Source organism: Arvicanthis niloticus, chromosome 13 (genome assembly GCF_011762505.2).
Source record: "Arvicanthis niloticus isolate mArvNil1 chromosome 13, mArvNil1.pat.X, whole genome shotgun sequence".
Classification (NCBI taxonomy): domain Eukaryota; kingdom Metazoa; phylum Chordata; class Mammalia; order Rodentia; family Muridae; genus Arvicanthis; species Arvicanthis niloticus.
In genome coordinates this window covers 76,316,641-76,344,048 of record NC_047670.1, presented here as the reverse complement: position 1 = coordinate 76,344,048, position 27,408 = coordinate 76,316,641, and the positions used below count along the sequence as shown (strand labels likewise).

The 27,408-nt window shown below is 44.0% G+C and overlaps 1 protein-coding gene and 1 long non-coding RNA gene across 5 annotated transcripts; one reads left to right on the top strand and one right to left on the bottom strand.

Annotated features, from left to right (window-relative positions):
- Nucleotides 1-78: 78 nt before the first annotated feature.
- LOC143434178 (uncharacterized) lies at nucleotides 79-3,931 on the top strand. Its single transcript, XR_013103512.1, has 2 exons — nucleotides 79-554; nucleotides 2,830-3,931. It is a non-coding gene; the product is annotated as an uncharacterized LOC143434178 (long non-coding RNA).
- Eif4b (eukaryotic translation initiation factor 4B) lies at nucleotides 3,171-25,423 on the bottom strand. Of its 4 annotated transcripts, none has more exons than XM_076912138.1 (15): nucleotides 25,271-25,423; nucleotides 18,372-18,509; nucleotides 16,112-16,320; nucleotides 15,672-15,788; nucleotides 14,549-14,603; nucleotides 13,959-14,093; nucleotides 11,739-11,876; nucleotides 11,460-11,633; nucleotides 10,460-10,688; nucleotides 9,062-9,174; nucleotides 7,419-7,632; nucleotides 6,807-6,943; nucleotides 5,752-5,857; nucleotides 5,491-5,563; nucleotides 3,171-5,152 (listed from the first exon to the last, which is right to left on the bottom strand). In XM_076912138.1, the coding sequence occupies exons 1-15, from the start codon at nucleotides 25,281-25,283 to the stop codon at nucleotides 5,072-5,074; spliced, it is 1,932 nt and encodes a 643-aa protein (XP_076768253.1). In that variant the 5' UTR covers nucleotides 25,284-25,423; the 3' UTR covers nucleotides 3,171-5,071. The 4 variants fall into 4 exon arrangements, with proteins under 4 accessions (XP_076768253.1, XP_076768255.1, XP_076768254.1 ...); XM_076912140.1 differs by having other exon boundaries at nucleotides 6,888-6,943; XM_076912139.1 differs by having other exon boundaries at nucleotides 9,077-9,174.
- Nucleotides 25,424-27,408: the final 1,985 nt, after the last annotated feature.

Below are 27,408 nucleotides of genomic sequence, written 5' to 3'. Positions count from 1 at the left end.
CCGGGCTCCAATCGCCACCTTCCACCCGCTCCCCGCCCGCGCCGCCTCCTTTCTCCCTCCTCTCCTCCCACTGTCCTTCCCCGCGCGCGGTTCGGCGCGCCGAGGCAGGCTCCGGCTGAGACTCGCAGACGGAGCGGCAGCCAGAGCCCGGGAGGGATCGCACGTGGGAAGAAGACAGCCCCGGGAAGCCTCAGACCTGGAGAGGCTGCAGAAGGCCACAGATGCCCGAGGAGAGGCCAGAAGGACAGGGCAGGGAGAAACGCGTGAGCCGCATAGACTCCTAAAGGAAGGTGGACACAGAGGCCTCTTTACTGACCCTAGTTCGAACTAGGCAGGCCTGGCCTGGTTACTGGTGTCCCAGGTCTTAAGATCACGGTCCTGGTCTCTGGAGCTTTCTGTAACTTCCCCCAAAGGACTCAGAGGACCCACAGCAAATTCAAGATTCCTAACCCTCAACTGCTCTGAGAGTCATTGTGCCGGTGTTTGTAGGTCTTCTCAGTGGAAGTACTTTTGATGGTGTAACCTCATTCCATTCTTTTAAAATCTGATATTGGGTAAGAACGTCTGGAATTAAGCTAGGAACCATGGTGTTAGTTTGAGTTGTACCACTTGGAGAAAAAGAGAATAGGGATGTGGTCCTAGAGTCTTAGACCTGTTGTCATTCTCTGTTCCCAGCATTCCTTAGCAGATCCTAAACTGTTCTGCTGCTACCCGCCCCGCTGGAGTTTCCATGATGGAAATTGATGCAGCCATGTATCTCAATGCTGAGAAGTGAAAGTGGGGAGTGCCTAAAGTTGAGTGCCAGGGTAGGAGCTCAAAGCACATTGTTTGCTCAAGCCTTCTGGGCCGGCAGGCCTGCCCGCCCCATCCCTCAGCAGAGTTCTATGCTCATCCTTCATCCTGTTCTGGCAAAGGCTGGGCTTGGGCGGCCTGGCTTTGATTACTAAAGAATGGAGCACCTGATTCCAATCTGGCAGCCCGGAAGCATAGCTGGTGGATCTTGCTGTCCAGTGGGCACTTTTACATAGAATAGCCGCCAGCGTCCCAGGGTGCTAGAGGAAGAGCCGGAGAGGCGCTGGGGAGCGTATAGTTGCACTGGCAGTGAAGTAAGAGTTGGAGGAAGGGCCTGAGAGAGAGGCAGGGATTGGAGATTCATGGGAAAGGGCAAGGCTGAAGGTCATGCTGTGTATTTTGGCAAGATTAGATTGTGTAATTAGCATGGACTATGAAAATGTTTAATGGCCGCAGCTAGCTCTTTTAACACCCAGCCCTTCCAGCATATCATGGGCTTTGACTGCATGCTAGGGTATAACCTCTGGATGTAGTTTTTAGTCTCTAAAGTCACCAATGAGCTAGACTGATTGGATCCCAAAGGTGGGTGGGACTATAACTTCACATCAGGCTGGTATCCTACACTGCCTAAGCAGTCATTAGCAAGAACTTGAAAGGTTCCTAGGAATTGGAGGGGACCTAGGAGAGAGAAGTCAGTAGTTGTATAGCTGGATCCTCAGCTCAGGTCTGATCACTACTCTTCAGGTACCAATTGAGGGGAGGGAAACCTAAAGCAGGATGCTTGGTGGTGATGGGGTAAGAGTGGGTGCCTTGGGGAGCCAGGCAGTCTAATTGCTACCTCAGCAGCAGGGAAGTGGGAGAGAAAACCAAGTGCTGTGGATAAAGGTGGATTCCCACGGACTTGCCTCCACGAGGATGTCCTTACCTTGACTATGCAGAAAGAAGTCCATCTAGGTACTGAAGGAAGAACCTCTTCCACAGCCTGGGATCTCATACCCATGACTGCTGCACCTAAGTTTTTGAGGTGGATCTTGGGAGCGTGGAGCTGCCCTGGCTGGAAGAACACAGGGCTCTAGGAACCAGGAGGAGCAGTGTGGGGTAGGGGGCAGCGCCAGCTCCAGAGGCGGACCTCCTGGGTGAGGACAGAGCAAACATTGTCCAACCAGGAGGCTGCTGCTGGGTGGGAACAGAATTCCCTTCCAAACTTTGTTTTGTGGGGGCGGGAAGGCAAGTCCCCTTCACTTGTAGCCCTGGGGGTGGGGGGGGTTAATGGTTGCTGAGAAACGAAGCTTATTTGTCAACTGTTGCTTCCAAGAAGCAGATGTGGAGTGCAGTCACTTCCTCAGAGTACAGGCTAGGAGCTAGTGAGGCACTTGAGGTGACACTTAACACTTCCCTGCCTTGGATTCTGGAGCACAGAGCCTGGTTCTGTTAGGAGAAACCAGTCTGTGGCCTGATGTGTACTCAGCCCAGAATCAATGTGATTGTCTTTTTTGCATTCTGCCAGCTGGAATGGCAGATAGGACTAGTCTTGTCTTTACAGATACGCAGCTCCATACAATGGTTATGTAGGTGTGGTCATGTCTTGCTTTTTTAGAGGATCCTCCTAGGACAGGACCATCTTTCTCTTCTGTTCCCAGATGTTGGCTGCTCACAGCGGGATGGCCATTAGTCTACTGTGACTAGCTTCTAGGGTAAAGCCTGGGAAGCCTTTCACACTGAGAAAGCCCCCCCCACAGCACAGCTACTCACAGCTGACTCTGCTAGTTTTGGCTTTGTTAAGAAATAGAAAAGTAGTGGCCAGGCAATGGAGTCAATTACAGGAAAGCCAGGGATACACAGAAAAACATTTTCTCAATAAAAATCTAAACAAAAAACCCCCAACCAACCAAACCAAACCCTAAACAAGCAGCTGCCTTTAGTGGCCAGTAGCCAGTGTTGCATCATCCCCATCCTGGATACAAGTCCCCCAGATGTGTTCCAGTTCCTTGTGGCTCTAGAGGCTGTCTCTAACCTAACCCATTTCCCTGTTTTCAGTGATGACCAGCTTTGGAAAACTCCTGGAAGTGTAGAGTATCCCCAGGAGTGGCTTCTGTGTCAGTGCCCCACAGTAGCTCCCTACCCATACCATGTGGCTTCATGGACTGCAAGGAGGCAAAGCCTGCAGTGTTGACACCAGGCAGAAATGCTGGGGGGTGGAGCAAGTTCACTTGGACAGCAAACCCTGGGCTCCATGCACAGTACAGAGGTCCATTTCCACTGTGATGCGCCTACCCATACCTCTGGTATGCAACAGCCCATGCACTGTTAGAAGGAATGGAAATGGGGAGAGAACAATGAAAGCACAAGAAATACCCGAAAAATTGCAACATTAACCATCAACTTTAAAGACTGGATTTATTTGGAGAAAAACAAAAAACCCTCAACCCAAAGGATGGGATTTTACATCTCAAGACATCTCCCAAGTAATGTCTACAGATTACAAATCATTTTCATAGAAGATATTTTTGTACAAATTTTACATGTATTCAGGAGCGGGACATAAGTCAACCCCTGTTCTTTTTTTTTCTTTTCTTTTTTTTTTTTAAAACAGAGGAGCAAAGTAAGAGTGGGACAAAACAGCTGTCTTTTGGATGCAACTATCTGGAAGGGAAATAGACATGAAGAGGGCAAACTACCTTCTCATTGTCTACAACAATGGTTTTAAAAAACCCATTCAACTGTGGGTACCTCTGCAAAAGCCCACTTCCTAGCTACTAGCCAATCAAATCCACTGGAGAAGCGATTTGCTGTGCCCACTGCTGCAGCACGGACATCAATGCTCCTGCACAGCAGGCCTAGGGTTTGCGCTAAGACCAAGGTATCTTCTGTCTGTAGGTACCTGACTACCCACAACAGGGAGGCTTGCCATCTTTGGAGCTGACCCCTACGAAGGTGCACATCAAAACAGACAAGTCAAGCTACAGTGTTGCAAGAGGAACCAGGACCTTGTTCAATAGTTCTTTGCATTATCCTTTATTCTTGAGGGAAATAAAGAAGCCAAACCTCCTAAGCAGAAACCACAGTCTAGGTCACATACATTATAAACTCAAGCACTGGCATGAGGTTCCAGTGAAGGGAATTTATAGAAACCTTAAAACACCCCCAAGGCTGAAGACCTCCAACTCACCCCATTTACAGACCCCCCACTCACCACCCAAGTCCATCAGTTGGGGATGAAAGCATTAGCAGGCAAATAGGGGCAGGAATCAAAGATAGCACAGAGCTGGTTTGCTTGAGAAAGAGTCCTCACCTCAGGCACAGTTTCTTGTGGTCTGTGGGGAGGTGTGTGACTCAGACAGCTCTGGGAGGGAGGCTAAGAGTCATAAGAACATGAGATGACCAGAGTGACAAGGTTTTCAAAGAATGGATATATTCGAACCTCTAGAAAGGACAGTTTAGAAAGGGCGAAACCAGGATCCACAAGACTAGAACTTCCCACTACTGTAAGTGCTTCCTCATCCAGACCATTCTATTCATGTGTTTATTGGAGGTCACACCAATTCCCTTACTACCTGGTATAAAATATAATCGATCACCTCCCCCAAGCTTTTCAAACCACGATTGAGTTTCCCATTCATTTTGGTCCCCAAGCGGTACTACTTGTTAGTGGTCTGTAGACTCACTCCCAACTACCCCCTTGGGGGGTAAAAAAAAAAAAAAAAAAACAAACAAAAAACCCCAAACAAAACAAAACAAAACAATTCCCCCTAGGCTGGCCCCACTGAAGTCAGAACTAAAGTAGAGGGGCTGGCAGCCTCCCGGAGACTAAAACAGCTTGAGAGAGGAGAGCTACCTTTCTAAGTAAGGATGGGAAATTTATTCAGGTAATGTTTGGGAATTCACAGGTGCCACCTTAGGATAAGAATTAGAAGATAGAAATCTCACTTCTCCCTTGCACCTTTCTCTACTGCCTAACTGATATGACTGCCTCTCTGTCACTACATTTCTGCTGAATGGAGCCCCAGGCACTAGTCACACAGGTAACTGCTTGGTATCATCAGACACTCACAACTTTCCCAAAGTGGTAGCCATCTTAGGCTACAGTGGTGATTCTCCAGTTACTTCAATACTTTAAAAGGCTGCAGCAGCATGCAAAAGAATTTCATTTCATTAAAAAAAAAGTTTAGAAAGGTCTTCAGGAGATGGTGAGTTTATTTTGTCTTGTCTGGATAGAGGTTTGATTTGCTCTTGAATGTTCCGGGGGTGGAGACTAGGAGAAAGCCCAGGGTGTGGAGGTCTACTCAGTGCAGTCGTCTCCCTCATCCTCATCCTCACCGTCCACAGACAGAGCAGCGTATTTGCTTGCAGAACTGAACTTCTGTAACAGACAGGACGAGGTCATGGATGGGAGCCCAATTCTCCTACCCAAACTCTACAAATACAACAGAAGTGCCTCGGCACAATCAACAGTCCAGCCCACATCCATTCCTCTGGGAGAGCACGTTCACTGCAGCAGTCAGGGAGGGTCAGGGGCATGAGCGAACTCAGCCATCCATCATCTTGATGACAGCTGAGAAAGGTGGTCTCAACAACAAAAACCCGCCTTAACTTTTCTCACTAATTTGAATAAGCATTGATGCCTCATTTCCAATTCTTCTACTGAAGAAAAAAGGAGTCAGACTCAAAACTAAGTAGAGGCAAGCCCATGATACTTACGGAGGCTGGGTTCTCCTCAGGTTTCTTTGGCTCAGGCGCAGATCTGGAGTCTTGATCTTTTTTGCCATCCTTCCTGCAGAGACACATGTGACCTATTCAACGGTGTTGCTGGAACAGCACATTTTTAGACTCTGCAAATCTCACTGGGACTCTAGTTTGTTCACAGGGGCGGACCTGACAAGGCTGGAGAAAGCCAAGAACCACTTTACAAAGATTCCAACACCACAAGATTCATAAACAGTGAGGAAAGAATGTTCATACCTATCCAACTCCTTCCAGTGGTCTCTGTTCCCTCCATCCCCCGGACCACGGCTGGAGCTCCCAGTTTGGCCTTTTGTGGCACTCACCCCATCGGCTTTATTTTCATCTGTTTAGGCAGAAACACAAACCAAATTCAAGGCTTATATAAAGTAACTCATCTCCTGTCCTTGTTTTCCTTTAAGCTGAAGAAAACATGTATTAAGGGAAATTACCTCACTCTAAACCAGCCTAAGTCTTTCTTCCCATTAAAAGTCCTACTGCAATGAATGTCACCTGGAAAAGCAGGGGAGGACTAGACAGGAACTAGAGTGTTCTGTAGTGACCTTGGCTTACTACTAGCCACATTTCGGACCTGTACAAATGCGTTTTATTCCCGTCTAATTTCTCCACAAAGGCAGGCTTTACCAGGAAGAGGCAGTTTTGAAGTCATTCCTGCCCTCTACTGGCATAAAAAGGTAGCTCATCAAAGAACATTAAAAAACCGAAGGTTGATGGGGGTGGGGAAGACATTTTCAATAGTACAGTCACTGGTAAGGTGTCATCACTTTTATAATCCTCAATAAATCCCAGCAGGCCACTCCCTCACAAAAGCCATGAAGTAGAGGCTAGCTGGGAAGAAGGGGACAGGTAGGAAGGGACGAGAGGCTAACATGGCAGCAGTGATGACTGCGACTGAGATACATCACGAACCTTCGTCAAGTGTCATCACCCAACCCACAGAGCTGAAAAAGCACTGCAGCTTTTATTTGAAAATGTCTTCTTGCTAGGTAGTGAGGGCACACATCTTTGATCCCAGCACTGGGGAGGCAGAGGCAGGCAGATCTCTTGAGTTGGAGGTCAGCCTGGGCTACACAGAGAAACCCTGTCTAGAAAAACAAAAAACCAAAATTCTTTGGCAAGGTGCTCATTAATCTTGGAGTCTTTCTCTACAGTTGTTTCACGTGTACTGCCTGCGTGTGTCTGTCTGGGGCTTATGGAGGTCAGAAGAGGGCACCAAACGCCCTGCAAAGTACTGGAGCATGGTTTTAAGTACCACATGGGTGCTGGGAACTGACCTTGTGTGTAACCCCTGGATGTGTTTGCACTCAAAGATTTAACTGGATTAAAATCTCTCTTCTCTCTTGGCATGGGCTCACCTTTCCTTGATGGTCCTTCCTCAGAGGCCTGAGCTGGAGCTACTTTGCCTCCACCACTGGAATGAATCAAGCAATCAGCCATCAGTTTTTACAGGAGACAACACAAGCTTATACCATTTTCCAAATGTACTAGGGTTGCCTTTTCAGAAATAAGAGCCTTCATTCCACACTAGGTATTAGAATACAGGAAAGACAACAAAAACAGTCACTTCTACACTTAAGTGCAATATGCTTTGGAAGTCCAGCATGGTTAGCTGGAGTCTTGGAAAAAATTAAGAGGGTCTTAAGTGAGCAAGGTTATACTGACAGTATGTCCCCGGGCAAAGCATGTCTACTTATTACTGTGGTAAATATTCCCATCACAGTTAATCTTAAGTGATGTCAACTGGCTAACAAAAATCAAGAAAACAGATACTGTTTTGAAACAACAGCATATGAATTATACAGGAGGCAACCTCATCTGCAGTATTACACAGGCCACACTCCCTCAGGGCACCTCAGCTAAGCAGCTGCTGTTGCAGGCCTACTCACCTTGTCGGGGACGGCTGCTCTGTGTCTGAGCTCTGAGATCGAGCAGGAGGGTTAGAGCTTCGCTTCACCCACGCATTCTCCTTTGGTGGAGGGGCTGGCATTACCTTTAGAGGCTGGTCAGGTTTAGGAGGCTTAGAGGTTGGAGAGTGACAGTCTTCTTCTTTATTGAGGGTTTCATTTTCTAGAGACTTCTCACTCTCTCTCCTTCGTGTATCTGGGGGGTGGGGGGTGGGGGAGACAGGGACTCACTGTACAGAGCCCGCCTGGACCACACCAGCAGGGGAATGGGGGCATGACCATACTCTTTTCCATCAGCAGACACCAACTAGTTCCTGACAGCTACAGTTACACATAAACCAATGGTTTCCAGGCCACCTGGAGAAAAATGCTTTATGGATACAGAAAAGGGAAAAAAAGCTACCTAAAAAAACCCCGCAATCTTGTCTTGGAAGGAATAAGCACTTTTTTTTTTGAGTTACAAACGTGTCTGTCTGTCAGGACAGCCTTAACTGGGAACAACATGCTTTTGTGAATGGCACTCAGGACCAAAACCCAGGAACCACTGCTCAACTCCAGCTCAGCAGACAGAAGCCGTTACACAGGAACAAAAACCAGACATATTTCTTTCTATTTGTACAAAAACTTCTCTGGAGCCGTGGAGCCTGCTGTACTAGTTACTTACTACATTTCAAGTACAGGCTCCAGCAAAGTGGCTACACAAACCAACACCACACTTAACCCAGCCAGAAGGAGCACTACCTCATGTTACAGCGCTACTACAAAGGTAAAACATTCCCAGAAAACTCTTACAACACTTGGCGCAACTGAAAAAAAAAAAAAAAATCACTCTGGCTTTGGGCTGTTTTAAAATACTCAAGTAGAAGTAAACTTGGAGGTAGGAGAGCTTTACCAACAGCCAATCATAGTGAGAGAAGGAGCGGGTGCTGTAATCAGTGGTCAGGCTCTGCGACACTACACCCGCTAATGAAGAAATGACGATTTACCCCCAAGAACAAACACCACTTTAATGTTGCCTAAACAGCATCAAATACCATCACCCCAAGAGGTCAAAAACCACAGCAAAGCAAGGTGGCTCTAAAAAAACCCAGTGAGACAGAAAACATGGTCAGCAGCAAAACAGCGCAGCGGGCATGGTCGTTCACCACCAAAACCTGCCGAGATCAATGACTGTTAACACTCTGGAGAACACAGACTGCTCCAAGTTTTCCTCTGGCCTTGTATCATGACACAAGACCTGACTCCTCCACAAAATAAATGTTTTTTTAAAAGTTTTTTTGAGACAGGGTTTCTCTGTGTAGCCCTGGCTATCCTGGACTCATTCTGTAGACCAGGCTGGCCTCGAACTCAGAAATCCGCCTGCCTCTGCCTCCCAAGTGCTGGGGTTAAAGGCATGTGCCACCACTGCCCAGCCACAAAATAAATGTTAAAAACACAAAAACAAGACATTTAACAGTCGAATATTCTCTTTAGTAACAGACAATTAACAGATGGGAGGCAAGGGATGTGAGAACCCATTAGCCTTGCTAACTCAGGAGCTTCTGACCACCAGGTTCAAGGCCAGTCTAGTCTAGTCTAGTCAGGACATCCAAGGCTACATGGAAAAAAGGGACTCCGATACCCACCCTGGTCTGACTTACTTCTGCCAGATGTGGCCGAGGGCCCAGTCTGCGATGACTCACTTCCTGTCCTCGACCGTTCTCTTTCCTGAGTTTCTTCACTTCGCCAACTTGGGTGTCTGCACACAAGAGATCGAAAAAGAAGAAAGACACTTGATGCACAATGAATCTGATACAAACTGTTCATAGCAATTAACATCTATTAATACATAGATATCTTGGTGATCTTGGTGAATGTAGGCCAGAGGACAATCTTGGGACACTGTTCCTTAGAAGCTATTCACCTTGTTTTTATTTTATGTATGTGTTGCCTGAATGCATGTCTGTGTACCATGCACGTGCCTGGTGCCTATAGAGGCCAGACATTATGATGACATCTTCTGGAACTGGAGTTACAGGTGACCTGAGGAATCAAAATAGGGACTGCGTAAGAGCAGCCAGTGTTCTCAAGCCATGAGCCATCCCTCCAGTCCTGACAAGTCTGTCTTAGAGGACACTGGAGTTTACTGAGCAGGCAAGTAACCACTAGGGCTTGTGCTTGTCTCTGCTGAGCCCCTTCCACTTAGGCCCTCATGCTTTGCTACACAGACCCAGCGGATCAGCCAGTCCTAAGACTGTCTCACATGGCTTTATCCTCTTAAACCATTTCAAGGCAGCAGGTTACATGTGCTGGTTCTAAACACCTCAGGATTCCATGTTAGCTTCTACTCTGAATACAACTGTGAAAGTCATTCATATAGAACATTGCTGAGTTTTTCTTAATAAAATCCTAATTTTTTTTTTTTGGTGCTGGGTATGATGGCACATACTTTTAATCCCAACAATCCTAGGAGGGAAAAGCAGGTAGACCTCTGAGTCTGAGAGGCCATTCTGGTTCTAGGACAGCCAGAACTAGAGACCTTGTCTCAAAGAAAACAAACAAACAAACAACAACAACAACAAAAAAAAAAAAGTGAAATAATTCCTGGCTATATTCAACAAGAAAAAGCATTCTCTATATAATAAGAGGAAAACAAACAAATGTGGTTGGCTGAGGGGTCATGCTGGTACCTCCAGCACCTGCTAGCACAGCATGGAGCCTGACTGGGCTCAGTGATTTCTGGTGTGGCCTGTGAGACTGCTATATGCACACCCACAGAAGTATAATAAAAGGAATTGGGCCAAACTATTTTTACGATAGGCACGATTTATTTACTTCTGAAGTGCCAGCAATTTCTATTTGTGTCAGGTATAGCACAAGTCTTTTGGAAAACTTGAAGGTTCAGAAGTCTTTAGTGAGTGCCACTTTTACACTCTGCAGTCTACCTCACCCAATAAACACATCTCTGTGACAGCCAGTAACCACCCCATTTCCCAAGTCCCCTGATTGTCAGTAGAGAAGCCACCTAGTGGAAGCCCCCTTACCTCTCCCGGGGCCGGCGGTCTAGTTTTGGCTCATCCAGCTGACGCTGCAGCTTCTCCTGCTCCTTCTGTAGCCGCTCCTCGACTTCTCTTTCTCTAGCAGCTGTGTCAACAGGCTTTGCCCCTCCAAAGATAGAAGCTGCTCGGCTGGACTGGGAGGTGCTAGCAGAGGAATCATCTTCTTTAGGAGTACTCCGAGGCTTTAGATTCAGTTTGGGTCTTTGGGGGGGACCTAAGTTAAATGAAACTCTAAGTAATAGTTTCCAAATCATCTGAAGGTGACTGCTGAAAGCCAGACTCTAGACTCTTAGGAATCTTGTTCAAGGATCTGGTCTGAAGATGGACATCCTCAACAGGTTAAAAAAAACCCTTGTGGCAATATGACGTGTAAGATTTTAGAGTATGTATAGCATAGACACAGGTGAACATACCCATCCACAGTCTCACTGCCTGCATGGCCGGCACATTATTCTTAGCTCTCTCCCTAGGCAAGGGAGGCTCAATTTAGTTCTTACACTTTTGTATGAAATTCAAAGTAGTCCAATTTCTTTCTCTTTCCAAATTATCAGAGTACTTTCAAAATAGACTTAAAATTTAATCAAGCTGTGTCACCTAACAAGACCATTTTTCATCCTGATCAAAGGTAGAAAAACTAACTTTCAGATGGCCTAGCCACTCAGCCTAGGTGGTTATTGTTTATCCAACACCTGTTAGAGCTGAGTGTGACAATGCTTTGTTTCAACAATTAGAAGCATAATCTTCAGAGTTAATCTCTGAAAATTAGTCTCACCATTAATAACATCAGTAGTAATTACTGGCTGGGACTTTCATTTTCCTCACTGATAGGGCAACAGAAGATCGCTATGGAGCCACATTCAGTACGAAAAGATTGTTTTCTCTTCATGCTGCCACCCACACCCAGCTGTCTGCTGTGCTCTGCCGCCTCCTTTACAGCTGACAAACAACTTTCTAGTTTTGCGCTCCATGAAGAAGAGAAGAGTACCTCTGTCATCGCGCCTGTAATCCTCCCGAGAGTAATCATCCCTGGAGCTCCATGACCGGTCGTCCCGTCTGTCATATCGGTCTTCATAGCGGTCCCCACCTCCTCTGTAGTCGTCATCCCTCCGGTACCCACTCCCAAACGCTCTTCTGCCACTGCCTATCCTGGAGTCATAGCCTATCAACAGATCTCACATTGTGGTCACTCGGAAAGGGGGAAATGAAGCAAAGTAGAAAATTCTTGACTAGTGCTTTTCACTGAGTATTGTATCACTGTGACTACCTCGGTCATAGTCTCTGCTGCCTCGGTCATCATAGCGATCCCGGCCCCCGTATCGGTCCATGTCTCTGCGTGGGCCGTCCCGATATCCGTCCCGATATCCATCCCGATATCGGTCTGAATCATAACGATCTCGATACTCTAGAAAAAAAAGAAAATAGGTAACAAGTGCGGCAGCTCACTGATCAATCTGTTTTAATGAGGTCTGGTCTTTATATAGTCTGACTACACCCCCAAACTAGAACCGACTGAAAAATGTCTCAGTATTTCTAAAAAAAAAAAAAAAAGAAAAAGAAAAAAAGAAAACAAATGCCCGATGGGTGCTAGGAATGGCATGTACTCGGCAGGATGCTTACCCAGCACACACGTGGCTCTAGATCTAACTCATGGATCACACTACCACTTGGAATGTTAGGCAGCAGGATAGGATTCAAAGTCATTGTTCTGTCAAAAAGCAACCCCATAACCCCCATAGCAGGTACAGAATAGCTCCCTGATTCAATTTTGCTGGTTTGATATGTTCTTCCTTGGTGGGTGAGGCAACGATGTCTATATACTCTATAACAAATTCTACAACACAGAGTTAAATACACTTAAGCACAGACCAGAATACAGCTGGGATTGTCTATGCTTGATACTAATCATCCAAAGATTGCTTCAAAGTTTGGCATGAGGGGCAGAGACAGTTCAGCAGATCAGGTTCCTGCCTCTAAGCCTGCCCACCTTGAGTTCCATTCCTAGAACCCACATGGAGGGAAGAAAACAGACTCTCAAAAGTTGTCCTCTGACCTCCACAACTTATGCTGAGGCATACATGTGCTTGGCTAGGCAACTAATAAATGGTTCTTAAAAATCTGGTGGTGGCTGAAGAGATGGCTCTGCTCTTAAGAGTGCATACTGAGCTTGGTTTAAGTATTCAATGCCTTCTTTTGGCCTCTGTGGATCCTGTACTCAAGTGCCCCCTCTCTCCACAATTTTTCTCTCCCCTTTTGCTGTACTTGAACTTGTTTGTAACGGTTGAACTCTATTTGCACCTGCCTCCTGAGTTCTGAGAATAAAGGTATGTGCCACCACACCTGACAAAAAAAATAATACCTTAAGGCGTTGTACAGGCACACCATTTTAATCTCAACACACAGTAGAGTAATGCAGGCAGATCTCTTGAGTCCCAGGCCAGCCAAGACTACACAGTGAGACCACCTCCAGAACAAACTTAGGTGTATTAACACAATACAGTACTGTTTTTAAATTTTCCCCTCAAATTTTATTCTTGCTATTGCATGCATGTTGTGCTATAAACAAAAAATTCCATGATTTTCAAATCTTTATGATCATTTCAAATGTATTTTAAGACAGGTTAATCACTTTATCCATAAAGATTTTTTTCTTACCCTTGGACTTAAGTGGCACATACAACATTGTCTAGTCTTTTCCACTGTTGCCTATGTTCATTGAAAAGGTTCTTTTGTATACTGTCTTCAGTACAAAGTACAGTCACTGTCTGTACACCTGTGTGCCAGAAGAGGGCATCGGCTGGTTCTTAGCCACTATGTGGTTACCGGGAATTGAACTCACAACCTCTGAAAGAGCAGTCAGTGCTCTTAATGGTGAGCCACCTCTCCAGTCCCAGTCACTGTATTTTTAAGCGAATAAATTTTAAGTTCTCTAAAGTCACCCTTAAAACTAATCACAATTAGAGTCACACAGCAGTTCCTGGCTGTTTTCCACATAGACTCTTGCTGATGAGATTTTAAATAAGCATTTAGCTTCTGTAGGCTTCATGTCTGTGTGTACGTAGGTCTGTGTTGTACCTAAAATACCATCCATCTTGTTTAGCGACAGGGTCCCTCACTGACCTGAAGTAGACTCATTGAGAGGTCAGGGTGAGTGGGAATCCAACATAGCCCCGCCCCCCAGCTTGTCTTATAAGGACTCTAACATTTAACTGATCACACAACTACTTCGTTTGCCCCAGTTATTCTTTATAAACAACTGTGTCCAAAGAGAAATGCCTGTACTTTCTGTTAAGATTTTTTTTTAAATCAGGAACTTAACAAATTCCCTTTCTACATTTGTCAACAATTTACACAATCAAAACAAATACACCCCCCCAAAAAAAACCTCCAGAGAAACCAAAGAGACTTTATAAGTTGTCTCCCAACTTCTAACTGCTAAGGTTCCATTATCTATAGACACAAGAAACAATTAAAAACCTGAACTTACTGTCTCCAAAGCTATCATCGCCTCTTCTAGGTGGGTAGTCATCAAAGCTGTCTGTGGCAGGACGGGCCCTCCAGTCTGTATCTGTTTTGTCAGAATCCCGATTTCTATCTCTACCAAAAGAACGGTCATCCCTGTCTGTAGACAGAAAACCAAACAAGTTAGCTCACCGGAGACACCACTTAATGTCTCACAAGGTCCTTCACATCCCAATTTTCCCACCTATGGCTTCTATTTTCTAATGCACTGGCATCCCAAAGCAGCCTGGGCTTTGTGGTAACTGATCTATTCTTTTCTTCAAATGTATTTTAATTAATGTTTATCTGAATATTAAAGTTCAAGCTCCTAGGTAGAAAATCTAATTATAGATTTAAAGTCCAAGGATAGTCAGTGGTTTGAAATCTCAAACACCCTGGAGACAAGATGAATCTCTGGATTGTTCTCATTAGACACCATCAGTAGTCTCTTCCATCGGAGCTGAATCTCCTTTAATAAGTTCCCGAGGAACAAAACTGGTTGAGAGCTGATTACAGGACTCACTACCTCCCTAGGACCACTATTGCCAAACTGGGAAGTTCTGCCAGTTTTCTTACCTTTATCCTGTGCTTGATCAGCAACGTCCACTCGAATTCTCCTGTTACCTAGAGACTGAGAGCACAGGATCCTATTAACTGACCCTTGTTAGCTTAAAAAGTTACAAGAACTTGAAGTTTGAAACTTAGAAGAATTAACAAAGTTGGCTTTAGATTAATACGAAGTTAAATCTTCTATTTTTCCAAAGCCCATTTCATTCATATACTGGAGTTAAGTCTGTCAGTTTAGTGTAATGAAAGCAATTCTCAATCAGCTAACATGCTTCCAATTATAGCCCTCAGGAAGGAGACAAGAGTTACTCCAAGTTCCAGGCCAGCATAGAATATATAGGAAGAGCCAGCTTCCAAAGAAAAAGGACAATTAAAATACCAAAGCAATTATTTATTCAAACAAATGGGCCAACAACACAGCAGCAGTATACTGCAGACTGTTGTCTCCAGGCCTTTTCACTCAGTGTTACTTTGTAGAGCTCAGTTCTTCCCCTTTCCAAATTACCTTTTAAATACTCTGACCAATCCCTGAGCTAAGAGTACAGGCACGAACCAGAATGTCTGGCTCTACCCATGAATTTTAACCTTTTCTGATACAGATTATGGCATCCAATAATTCAGTGAAAATATTTCTAAGAACTGTTTATTTACAATTATATCAAATGGTAAATTTAGTCAGGAATTCTGTAGCTAAACACTCCAACCCTGAAAAGATACACTTAATAGAACCTAGTTCACTTTTCTCTCTGCATTTATAAAGTAAAACCCTAGAAGTGACCTAAAGTAGTAAGTAGGTTTATTAGAAATCTGGTATATGTTGGGTTTCTTCCCTAAAATTCCACTGAAATCACTGTACCTCAAATGATTTCAGGAGTGACTTGGTTTGGCTGATAAACAAAGATATTGCCCATCCTTCACCCTCACTTTCTTTTTGAAATTTAATTTTATGTGAATTAGTGTTTTGTCTGCCTGTATGTCTGTCTGAGGAAAGGTGTCAGATCTTGGAATTACAGATGGCTGTGAGCTGCCATGTGGGTGCTGGGAATTGAACCCAGATCCTCTGGAAGAGCAGCAGTACTCCTAAAGGCCGAGCCCTGTCTCTGGCCCCACTCACAACTCTTAATTTCTTTACCTCTTCATTGAGACTCAAAGCACTGAGCAGAGAATCCAGGTCCTCAAACTCTGCATAGCCGAAGCCTTTCAGCCTGTCTGGATTGCTGGGCTCGCGTGGTAAGCGCACAGCGCTGATCTGAGAGAATAAAGACAAAAAGTAACAGGGTTAAAAACAAACAAACAAACCACAAACCCATATGTCATCAGGACATATGTAATTTCTCTGAAGAACATATAAGAGCCCGGATGTCTCTAGGAGAAAAACTGGTAGAGGAATAGAAGACAAATTACTCTATAATGCATACCTTTCAAATCATACTAATTTAACCCTTAAAGCAAAATTAAGATATTCTTTGCATCTTGGACTCTGTTGCCTTCCTCTGTGGCCCATCCCACAATTGGTTTATTTAACTATTATCCTCAATAACCCACAGTGTATCCTGACATAAATACACTTACATTTAATCCTCTAAAGAAATCCTTAATGGAGTCTTCTGTCACATCATAGGGCAGATTCCCTAGGAAGGCAGTGTAGGGTGGCGACTTGGGAAGACGGCTCCGGTCGATATTGGGTTCCCGAGCAGCCCGTGGAGCAGTGGGAAGGATGGAACGGTCAATTGGAGGCGCCCTGTACACATCATCATCGTTACTATGCCAAGTTGTTGACACTAGGACAGAAGAGCAGACAAAAGAAAATTAGGAAGCTGAGCATGGCAGAGCACTTCAGAAACTGAGACAGTAGGATCAAAGTGATCAAATCCAACAACCTGGGTTATATATCAAGACCATCTCAAAACAACCCAAAATCCAGCAGGCATAGTGGTAGAGGCTGGTTCAAAGATTCTGTATCAAAAAACACATGCTGGGAGTTGGGGGCACACGCCTTTAAGTCTGAATTCAAGGCCAGGCCAGTCTACAGAGTGAGTTCTAGCATAGCCAGGGCTACACAGTGTAACATGTCTCGGAAAAAAACCAAAATCCTTCAAACCAACCCCACAAATCCACACACATGTAAGAGTAGAGCCAGAGATTCACGCCAACCCCAAGGCTGTGTCATTGAAGCAAAGACAAAAGAAAATATTTCTAAGGTGCTACAATCAAGAGTGAACAAAGGGGCTGTAGGATGATTCAACAGTTAAGAGCACCTGTTGCTCTTGTAGGTTTCAGGTTTAATTCCCAAGCACCCATATTGTGGCTCAGGACCATCTGTAAGCCCAGTTCCAGGGTATCCAAGAAGCACAGTATTATTACACATAAAGAGGTCTATTCTCATGGATCTCAAGGCCTTTCTTTGAAGGTTTCGATTGCTTAAAAAAAAGAATTCCTCTTTCTCTCCTTTGACTCATTTAAGGAATGCTATGAACCAAAGCCTTTACATATTTATTACAAAGCACTTTTTCATGACAAGCCTGTGACACTGTTCATCTACAGAAATTGCAACTCAATTGCAGACAGTAATTTGATGGTAAAGCATTAGACTAGGATGCTTTTTACCCCAAACACACTAAGCACTCCTGATAGCTCTTACACTCCCACAAGGCTGGGCCTTGTGTTCTCTGGCCCCCCGACCTCTGCTTTTTGGAGATAGTGTCTCTTGCCTGGGTTCAATTGACGCCTTCCAGTCTCTCTACCTCCCAATCCCAGGAATTACAGCTATGTACCACCTTACCAGGCCTTCTTCAAGGTTTGTCTTCCCCCAAAACCCAAACAAACAATACTATCTTAGTCCTGGTCCCTGAATCTGTATTTAGTTTCAATATTTAGAGAATATATAAGCTATATAAAGTTTCCTATTTTTATTACAAACTGGGCCACAAAGTAGCAGTTTGCAATAAATTTTTTTTTTTGGGGGGTGGGGGGGTTTGAAGAAAAAAAAGTAGTTAAGACTGATGAAGCCCTAATTATTTATTTATATATATATATATATATATATATATATATATATATATATATATATAAAAAAACCTGTGTCAGCTGTGGTATACATGCCTATGATTCTAGTACAAGGAGGTAGATGTGAGCAGATCTGAGAGACAGATAAGCCTTGTGTAAAATATACCGAGTCCAGCTCTGACATGGCTACAGGAGACCACACACATAAGTCAATAACAAAAAAAGCAGAAACACATATACCTCAACCAAAACCAAGACCAGGCACAGTGGTGCAAGCCTTAATTTTAGCACTGCAGGACAGACGATCTCTATGGGTTCTAGATTTCATAGTGAGATCATACTCCCAAACACATACCCAATCAGCCAACAAAACAGCACAAAAATTTAGGTTTTCCTTATGAGTGATATCACAATGCAATCAGCTAAATTGTGTATACTCAGTGGCTGGCATTAAGTTGAGGTGAAAACAGACTGAGGCAAAGAAATGGGAATTAACGAATTATGTGGGAAATACAGAACAGTCACGGTGTATCTTTTAGGGTAATCTTGCACTTTCAGAGTAGCCAGGAACAGACAGGAGTGCACCACCACATATAGCCAACCAGGATCAGCATGTGATTATTCAGAAAGTTCACTTTAGTTTGAGAGTCAACTGGAGATTAAACCCAATACCCCAAAGCATACAAAAAATTTCAGGCTGTATAAACTAAAATCCTTTCCAATCACAAATGAGGTACATCATGGAATACCATTTTATCTAGAAAACTGTGATCTTTTAATTTTAAGTACAATGATAGTTCCAAGGACAATGACAAACAGAAATTACCATCTCCTTCCAGATCGTCTGTTTCATCAGCCCAGCTGACTGGTTTGGGGACATAGGTGCTTCCTCCACCAGTTCCCCCATCCTCAGCTAGAAAGTCTGTTAGGGAGATGGTCTTCCCCTTCTTATTCTTCTTTTTTGCTGAAAGAGACAAAGATTACTCAACAAGTAAGTACTTAAGACTTATCCTAAACTATTAAAGACGTTTAAAGAAGTCAGCAAAGACTGGATTATGGAATTCACATCACAAGAGAATTGTTATGCAGATATAAATGTGGAGAAAACACAATATAATAGTCAAGAAGTCAGGTATAATATCTGAGGCAGGAGGACAGGGTGTGTTTGTGTGCTCGCAAATAACTCATTTGCTAACATAGGTAATAGCATGAAGTCCTGGGTTTAATCCCGACCACTATAAACTGGGCATGGCAGGATATACTTGAAATGCTAGACTAAGTAGGCAGAGAAAGAAAGATCAGAAGTTAAAGGCTATCCTCAGCTACGGGTTAGTCTGAGACTAGCCTGGGATACATGAGACTGTCCCACAAAACTATAGTAACAAAACGATAAATGCTTATGTATATACACATTCAGGTATAGAAAAGGAGAGCTAGCCATTAATACCCTCTGGGAAATATGGCTATGATGAAGACATCATTTATTACTAATAGCCAAGTAAGGCAAAGGCTCTACAACAAACAATATTCTCCAGCTATATTTGAAATTTTTAGCTAGGCGGTGGTGGCATGCGCCTTTAATCCCAGCACTTGAGGAAGAGGCAGAAGGATATGAGTTGGAGGCCAGCCTGGTCTACAAAGCTTGAAAAATGAAAGAAAGATAATTTAATTTAGAAATGACTTACAACAGGGAAAAAAATTGCTATGTAAATCAAGCTAGAATTGAGCCCAGAGATCCAAGCGTTTCTGTTTTACCATTCCTGTAATCAAGTGCTTTCTAAAAAGTAAAAGTAACAGACTAGAGCGGTGGTTCAGCCATTAAGACCCTTCCAGAAGACCCAAGTTTAGTTCTCAGCACCTATAACTAACTCCAGAGGATTTGGCCCATTCTGAATTCAGACATGCAGGCAAAACATTTATATTATATAGATAAAACTAATCTAAATGGTAACATGCTAGTACATTCATTGCTCCTTATATGCAAACATAAAACACAGCTCCTAAACAAGTAAGTCTCTATATAAGGCACTTTGTGTGTATTGTCTGCTTGTTAACCACAAAGATTCATAAAATCTATCTAGAGGGAAGAAAGGAAACCTCAGGTATTTTCCTAGCACACAAAGGGCTCTTCCTACGACACCAAATAGGGGATAACTTCTTTTTTTTTTTGTTTTTGTTTTTTGAGACAGGGTTTCTCTGTTTAGTCCTGGCTGTCCTGGAACTCACTCTGTAGACCAGGCTGGCCTCGAACTCAGAAATCCGCCTGTCTCTGCCTCCCAAGTGCTGGGATTAAAGGCGTGTGCCACCACCGCCCGGCAGGGGATAACTTCTATGGCAGGTTATCATAATGGCATTGAAAGCATTCAATTAGTTAAAAGGCTTCAATTAGTTAAAGTTAAATAACCTGAACTCTCTGCACCTTCAAAATTTCAGACTCAGCACAGTCAACAGCTAATTCGAGGGACCAAGAGGAGTTCTAGAACTGGTAAAGTCACCATCAGGCCATGGGGGGTGGGGGTGATTGGAGAACATCCCCTAAAACCAAGCCAAAGCAAAAACATCCTACATGGCTGGATTGGAACTGGTCTCTTATCTTGGCACCATGGAGGATTACAAGCTTGAGGCCAGCTTTGGTAATCAGTGACTGTTCCACTCCTCCAAAAGTTAAGATCTTTTTGCTCTATCACATCAGCTCCATAGCTGTCACTATGCAGTCCTGGCTAGCTGCATACTCTAAGACCTGCCTGTCTCTGCTTCCCCAAATGCTGGGATTAAAGGGATGGTTCACCCAGTAGCTTCATGATTTTTAACAATCACAAATCCTTTCAATTCTCACCTAATTTTCAACTCAAGAGAATATTCTAACTTGATACACTAATGCTTAACAGAAAGTTGCTTTCGCAAATTAAACTGTTGGAAGAAAATAAAGGTGGCCTGTTTTGCTATGAACGCTACAGACAGCAAGCACTATGTACACAACAGCCTCAAGTGTCAGAGGCTGAATGTCCAACACAGAGGAACCCGCACACACTGCAAAAGCACAAAGAGAAGATGGCTAATTAATCAGTCCTTTCTCTTTAAGTAACTTAATGCTAATGTGACTCTAAAATCGACAATGCATCAGGCAGATCACATGATCCTCTTAGTCCCTTCTGTTCCTCTGAATCAGCTGTTGACTGTCATATCTCAAATTCTAAGGCTAGAGTACCAAGGTCTGGCCACTGAATTGAGCTAGGTTAACTTACTGTTTGAAAATAAGTTTATTAGAGGCTGGGCCCTAAAGGGCTCAATCTGCTCCAATTCACACGTAGACGTATTAAGTTTTGTGCCCCCCCCCAATTCATGCATCTCCAGCAGGCCACGAACTGCCCAAGTAGACAAGAATGACCTTGAATTCTGATTCTCTTCGCCTCCACTTCCCTCCTCAGTACTGTGTTCACAGGCATGCACCACCAAACCAGGCTGACATGGTAGGTGCTGGGGATTGAACCCACGGTCTTTGTGCACTCTAAGTCACTGAGTTAACCAACAATAAGATTGCTTAATGCAATACAAGGCAGACAATCTTTAAAAGACTATACACATGGGCATTTTGCTGATTGATGTTTGTATTATGTGAATCCTTAAATTGTCCTACAATTTAGATAGATGTACTTGTATTTAGCTGGGCTGGTGAGATAGCAGTTAAGAATACTGGCTGCTCTTCCAGAGGTCCCAAGTTCAAATCCTAGCAACCACGAGGGTTCATGACAATCTATAAAGAGATCTGATGCCCTCTTCTGGCATGTACATGCAGACAAAGCACTCCTACATAAAAAAAAAATAAAAACATGGGGAAACTGGGAAGGGGGATAACATTTGAGATATAAATAAATAATACCCAATTAAAAACAAAGAATATTTTTGTTCTGTCTGTATGTGTACCACATGCATGCCAGGTGCCTGTGGAAGCTAATAGAAAAGGAAACCTGGGATTCCCTGGAACTGGCATTTCAGACAATTGTGAGCCTGGGAGCAGGGGATTGAATCCAGATCCTCTGCAAAAGCACCACTGTCATCTCTCTAGCCACATTATTTTAGCCTTTATCTTCCACCACCACAGCATAATCTAGAATTAATCTACCCTTTGAAATGAATTGGCTTAAATCAACTTTGTAGATTAGGGTTTCTCAACTCGTAACCTTTTAACTCAGGTTAAGAAAAACAAAAATCTCATTCTTTATTAACATTACTTGATATTTCAAAATAAGCTAAAGAACATCGAGTCATTACTTCTCCCTTTAACATCCTTACTGCTCCTCCCCTCACCAAATCTAGAAATTACTGCTAGATGAGTCTTCAAGACTAAAATCCCCTAAAAGATCTCATTTAATGTGGTTGCACAGTATCTCAGTCACACATAGCAGCAGGTTTAAAAAGCAGATCCTAAAAGGAGAATAAAGTGGGATAGCAGAGTTCGTCCCATCCCATTTATTTCACTGACAAGTTATCAAAATCTTCCATGCCCTTTGATCCTTCAACATTAGGGCCTTGCATGTTTAAAAGATTTAAAGGGGGGAGGGGAAACACAGCAAGGGGGGGCACACTAGAAAGATAGGTCAGTGTGGACTGTTCTTGCCTAGGACTCAAATCCAGTTTCTAGTCCCAGGTCAGAACATGTAACTACAGCTACAGGAAGTCTGATGTACCTGTACCCATGTGCACAGACCCATATTTAGACACATTACACAATTAAAAATAAAAAGACTTTAATTTTAAGGCCAGGTGTGGCTGCATATACCTTTATTTCCAGCACTTAGGAGGTAGAAGCAGGAGAATCTGTATGTTCAAGGCCAGCCTGGTCTACAAAGAACCTGTCTCAAAAAAACAAAAAAGATCAAATATTTTGTTTGGTTCTTTAAGAATATCTTCACCACACATTGATTTAACCAGTTCAATTCTTTCATTTCCCATCTAACATCATTCTTGATCCTTGGAACACAGCTCCCTCGTAAACTGTATCTCAAAGCTATCATTAAAGTAAACACACATAGTTTCGATCTGAAACACCGGTTTCCTTCAATTGACAATACTTAGTATTTGATTTTTTGATGAAAGTATCCTTGCAGAGCAACAAATACTCTGTACTCTGCAAAAAGGTAATTTGTATATATGTAACTACAGTTCTTGAAACTGTTTCAACTAGGAAGATCAACACTGTAAAAACCAACCTCAACACCTCACAGCATGGGTGTCCTATCAATAGCCACAATAAAAACTTAAAGGCCCTTTTTCTAAGGCAGGATCTCACTGTAGTCCAGGTTAGCCTGGAACTATGGCAATCCTCCAGCCTCAACCCCCTGAGTGCTGGGATGACAGGTGAGATAGCTTGTTCAGTTAAACCCTCATAGATTTAAGCCTTCTTTTAAAGATGCGACTTAAAGAATTACCTACCTAGGTTCAAATTTCCTAGAAACTTAAGGAATCCTCGTTTGTCAGTCAGCTCTGAGACATTAAGATCAGAAGTGGGTTACATGGAAACTAATATTGTCTCAAATATTTTTTCACTTTTCCAAATTCTTTAAATGCCAAGTAAGAGGTAAACTTGTGCTGAGGTAACAAACCAAGCTACATTTCCTGAACTGAATTGAAGAGGGGCCCTTCCTAGGAAAACAGATTATTAAAGAAAAAGGGAAATGGGCACCACTAGTGAAACCTTGTAAACCAGTGGATCACAATCAACAGAATAAAACCAGTTTACCAGGATGTCTTTTTCCCTTTTAATTTTTGACTATTTTTCGGTTGCACATAGGTTAAAGGACAACTTGCAGGAGTCTGCTCTCGACTTCATCGCATGGAGCACTGGAATCAAGTGCCCCAAACCCTATGCCATCTCCCCAGTCCAGCTATGTGGTTCACCATTAAGAATCTCACAAGAGGAAATTCATCTACGACTTTTCACTTAAAGACACTAAACTGTAGGCCAAGGAGTATTATTCACTGATTAAAATACATTTTTGCAATTTGTAAATGATACTTTTAGCCAGCAACTCCAACTTAGTACTGTCTTAATGAGCCTAGGAGCCTGGAGTTTCCAGGATTGTGACCCTGATCTGCTTCCTGCAAACACTGTGACTTTAACCAAATCTGAGCGATTTTACCTCAGCTGGGGAAACCATCAATTCTTTACATGATCTCACAGGCTTGTTCAATTAAGTGCTATACTAACAAAAGCTGTTATACCCAGGGTTGGGGATTTAGCTTAGAGTGCTTGCCTAGCATGTCCCAAAGCTCTGGTCCAATGTCCAACAATGCAGGGGGGAAGAAATAAAGTTCTTGTGGTCAAATGCCACAATGCCATTAATCCAGCAAGAAAGTTTCCCAAAGACATAACTTTAATTCCTTGTAATATTAGAAAAGATGGACTTCTGGTTAAGATATTGAATGTTTCCAGGAGTGGTGTTAAACACCTTTAATCCCAAGGCAAGCATGGTCTACATGGTTAGTTCCAGGACAGTCAGAGCTAAATAATACTTCGTCTCATAGTTTAGAGACAGCAATCCAAAAGGCATTTTTTAAAAAAACAGGTCACGTTATAAACTGTATTTTTTTAAACTAAAACTAATGCTAGGTGTTTAAAAGCCACTGGCATCCACTGGAAATGCAAAAACAAAACAAAACAAAACAAAACAAAAAACCGAAACCCAGAAACAACCTCCTTCAACAAGCCTCACTTGCAATGTATTGAACACATTCCACTAAACAAACAAACAAACAAAACAACCACAGAACCTCTTTTAATAGCACCTTCTGGAAGTTTCCCAGTTATCTGGGAAAATAACAAAAGCTGAATCCTGACACTAAAACTACCCCAAAAATGGAAGCTCTATACAATGCAACGCCCCGCTCTCGTTCCCCACCTCTGCCTGGCATATAGTCTACACTCAGTAAAGACTGTTAGTTGAATCAGAGGTGGAAAGAAAAAGGGACAGGAGAATCTAGGTGTCCATCCCCACAGCTCCTCCCTAACACGTGGGCGCACACTGGGTTCCCTACCCCCAACTATAGTAGGGTCAAACCTAATGAGTTGAATTGGAGTTCAGCGGCCGAGCCACGCTCCAAAACCGACTAAAGCTTAAAGTACAAGGTCATAAGTGAGCAAAACCCAGGTCCATCCAGGCTTCCCATCTGGTCCAGAGCATGCTTCCGAGGCGCGCCTTCTCCACCTCGCCTCGGCTCCCGTGCCGCGCACGCGCACCGCGGCTTTCATCTGCCCCTCCACGGACTCGCGCTCGCGTTCTAACTGCCCCCCCACCCCTGCCCCCACTAGGGTCCGCAACGGCCTCGCGCCTTGGAGACCCAGTCTAATGTGTTCCGGTCCGCGCGCCAACCGCCTCCTTCCTTCATCCGCGCTTTGGCGCGGGCGCAGTGCTTCAGGTCTATGGGAACCTCGCGCCTCTCGCACATCTTTCTGTGCTACCTCCTCCAATTGAAGGCAGAGTCCACCATTACTGCCTACTCCAACCTCGCGCAACGGGGTGAAAAGGGTGTGAGGGGGAGGGGAAGCTTCCCCTCCCCCTAAACATCCCGAGACGGTAACCTAAAGCGGCCATGCCGCCAGCCTGCCGCAGCCCCCAGGCCCGAAAGGAGCCGGTGCCTCCGGCCCCCGACTTCCAGCAAAGTGCGGACCAAGCCCGGAGGCTGTTTCCGAGCCTGGTCTTTGGCCACGCTCGGCCGCTCACTCACCTGAGGCCGCCATGTTGGGAGAGGGAGAGAGAACGCAAAGGACCCGGATGAGGCAATCACGTGATTATAGCGGGCGCGACGGGCTTGGAGACGTGAAACCAGGAGGGGGCGGGGAGCTGAGGACGGAGGCAGGAGGCGGGGCGCCGCCGCGCTAGGTTCGTAAAGCAGCGCGAGGAGGTGGCGCGGCGTCCGACGGGAAGACCTGTGCGACATGTGGCCGAAGGGGTGGAGTCTGAGCTGTCGCGAAACCCTTTGCTTTACGTTGAGCCCGGCGCGGCCGTCAGGTCCGATCTGCGCCCGGGGCGGGGTCTCTTGGCGCACAGACTTCTGGGTGCTGGGCCCGCGCGAAGGGCGGGGCCGCACTTGCTGATTCTATGGAACCGAGTGGGCTTGGAATCTAGAATGGGTGTGCCACAGTTGATTATTTTCGAAGGGAAGATTCTGAGTTTCTTTTTAAATCACTTTTTATAAAGGCAAAGAAAGTCCAGAGTTCTGTAGAATGGTTTCAATTAAGAAGGTAACATTTGAACATGTTATAGCCATGGTCTTTTGCCTCTTTTAACCCTCCGATTGACTGACAAGGGCCAGCATCGAGTGCTAGCCACATTTCTTTCAAAGAATGCTTCATTTTTATTTTATTTCACAAAGTGAAACTACTGAGCACCAACCATGTGCCAGGCACTGTCTAACAGAGGCTTGTGGAATAAATAAAGGGAAGAAGACTACCTTGGATAAAATATTACAAATGATAAAACAATACAGGTAAATAGGATAATAGAATAAAAGGTAGTTAGGGACAACTCCAAATAGCCTGCTTCTCTACAAGAACAGGGAGCATTCGTAACCATTGAGCCATAATTCCAGCTCCTAAAATTTTTTAATCACCGTAAAGCATTGTCATAAAAAACAAACATGTAGTTTCTGATCGTTTCCCTAGATCAGAAATTTATCATTAAAATAAATTTGCACGGGGGTTGTAGGGGCTCAAAGGTTAAGAGCATTGGCTGCTCTTCCAGAGGACTTGGGTTCAATTCCCAGCACCCACATGGCGGCTCACAACTGTAATTCCAGTTCCAGAGGATCTGACACCCTCATACAGACATACATGCAGCAAAACAGCAAATGCACATAAAATAAAAATAAATGTACATTTAAAAAATGATTTGCAGAAACATGCACGGTAGCACATACCCTTTATTTATTTATTTATTTATTTATTTATTTATTTATTTATATTTATTTTGGTGTTACATAGGGTCTCTCTACATAGCTCTGGTTGTCCTGGAACTCACTATGTAGACCAGGCAAGACTTAAATTCACAGAACTCCACCTACCTCTACCTAAGTGCTGGGATTAACAGTATTCATTACCATGCCCAGCTGGCACATACCTTTAATTCCTACACTTGGAAGGCAGACAAAGGCAAATCTCTATATAGAGAGAGTTTGAAGCTAATCTGGTGTACATATCTAGTTCCAAGTCAGCCAGGGCTACACACTGAGACCCTGTCTCAAAACAAAACTAAACAAAACAAACCCCCAACTAACCAACCAACCAACCAAAAACAAAACAAGAAAACAGAAAATAATTTTCTTAGCTGATTGTGGAGCACCACATACAAAAATATGTAATCACAGTGCTTGGTAGATTGAGATAGATCAGTTGAAGGGTAGCTTTGGCTACAAAACAAGTGAAGGTTAGCCTGGGCTACAAAAGATAATGAGATCATTTGTCAAGATTTGATAGCCATGGTACTTACCCAATCCGTCTTCTCTAATTTTCTATTGCTTTCCCCCAGTGTTTTTTAGCCTGACCACTGTATTAATTTTCCAACTGGGTTTCTTGCCAACTGGGTTTCTTGCCTAAAGGCTTTGTCTACTGCAGTGCACATAATACATGGCTGCTACACATATTTTTCTGAAGGAGAGATCTGAACAGTTGATGACGAACATGACCATATCCACATGGACAAAATAAGACTTTTTTTTGAGAGATGGAGTTTCTGTTTCATAGCTTTGTCTGTCCTGGACTCCACTGTGTACACCAGGCTGGCTTTAAATTCCCAGAGATCCACCTGCCTCTGCCTTCTGAGTGCTGGAATTAAAGCTAAATAGGCTTCTAAGGCCATGTGCACCCC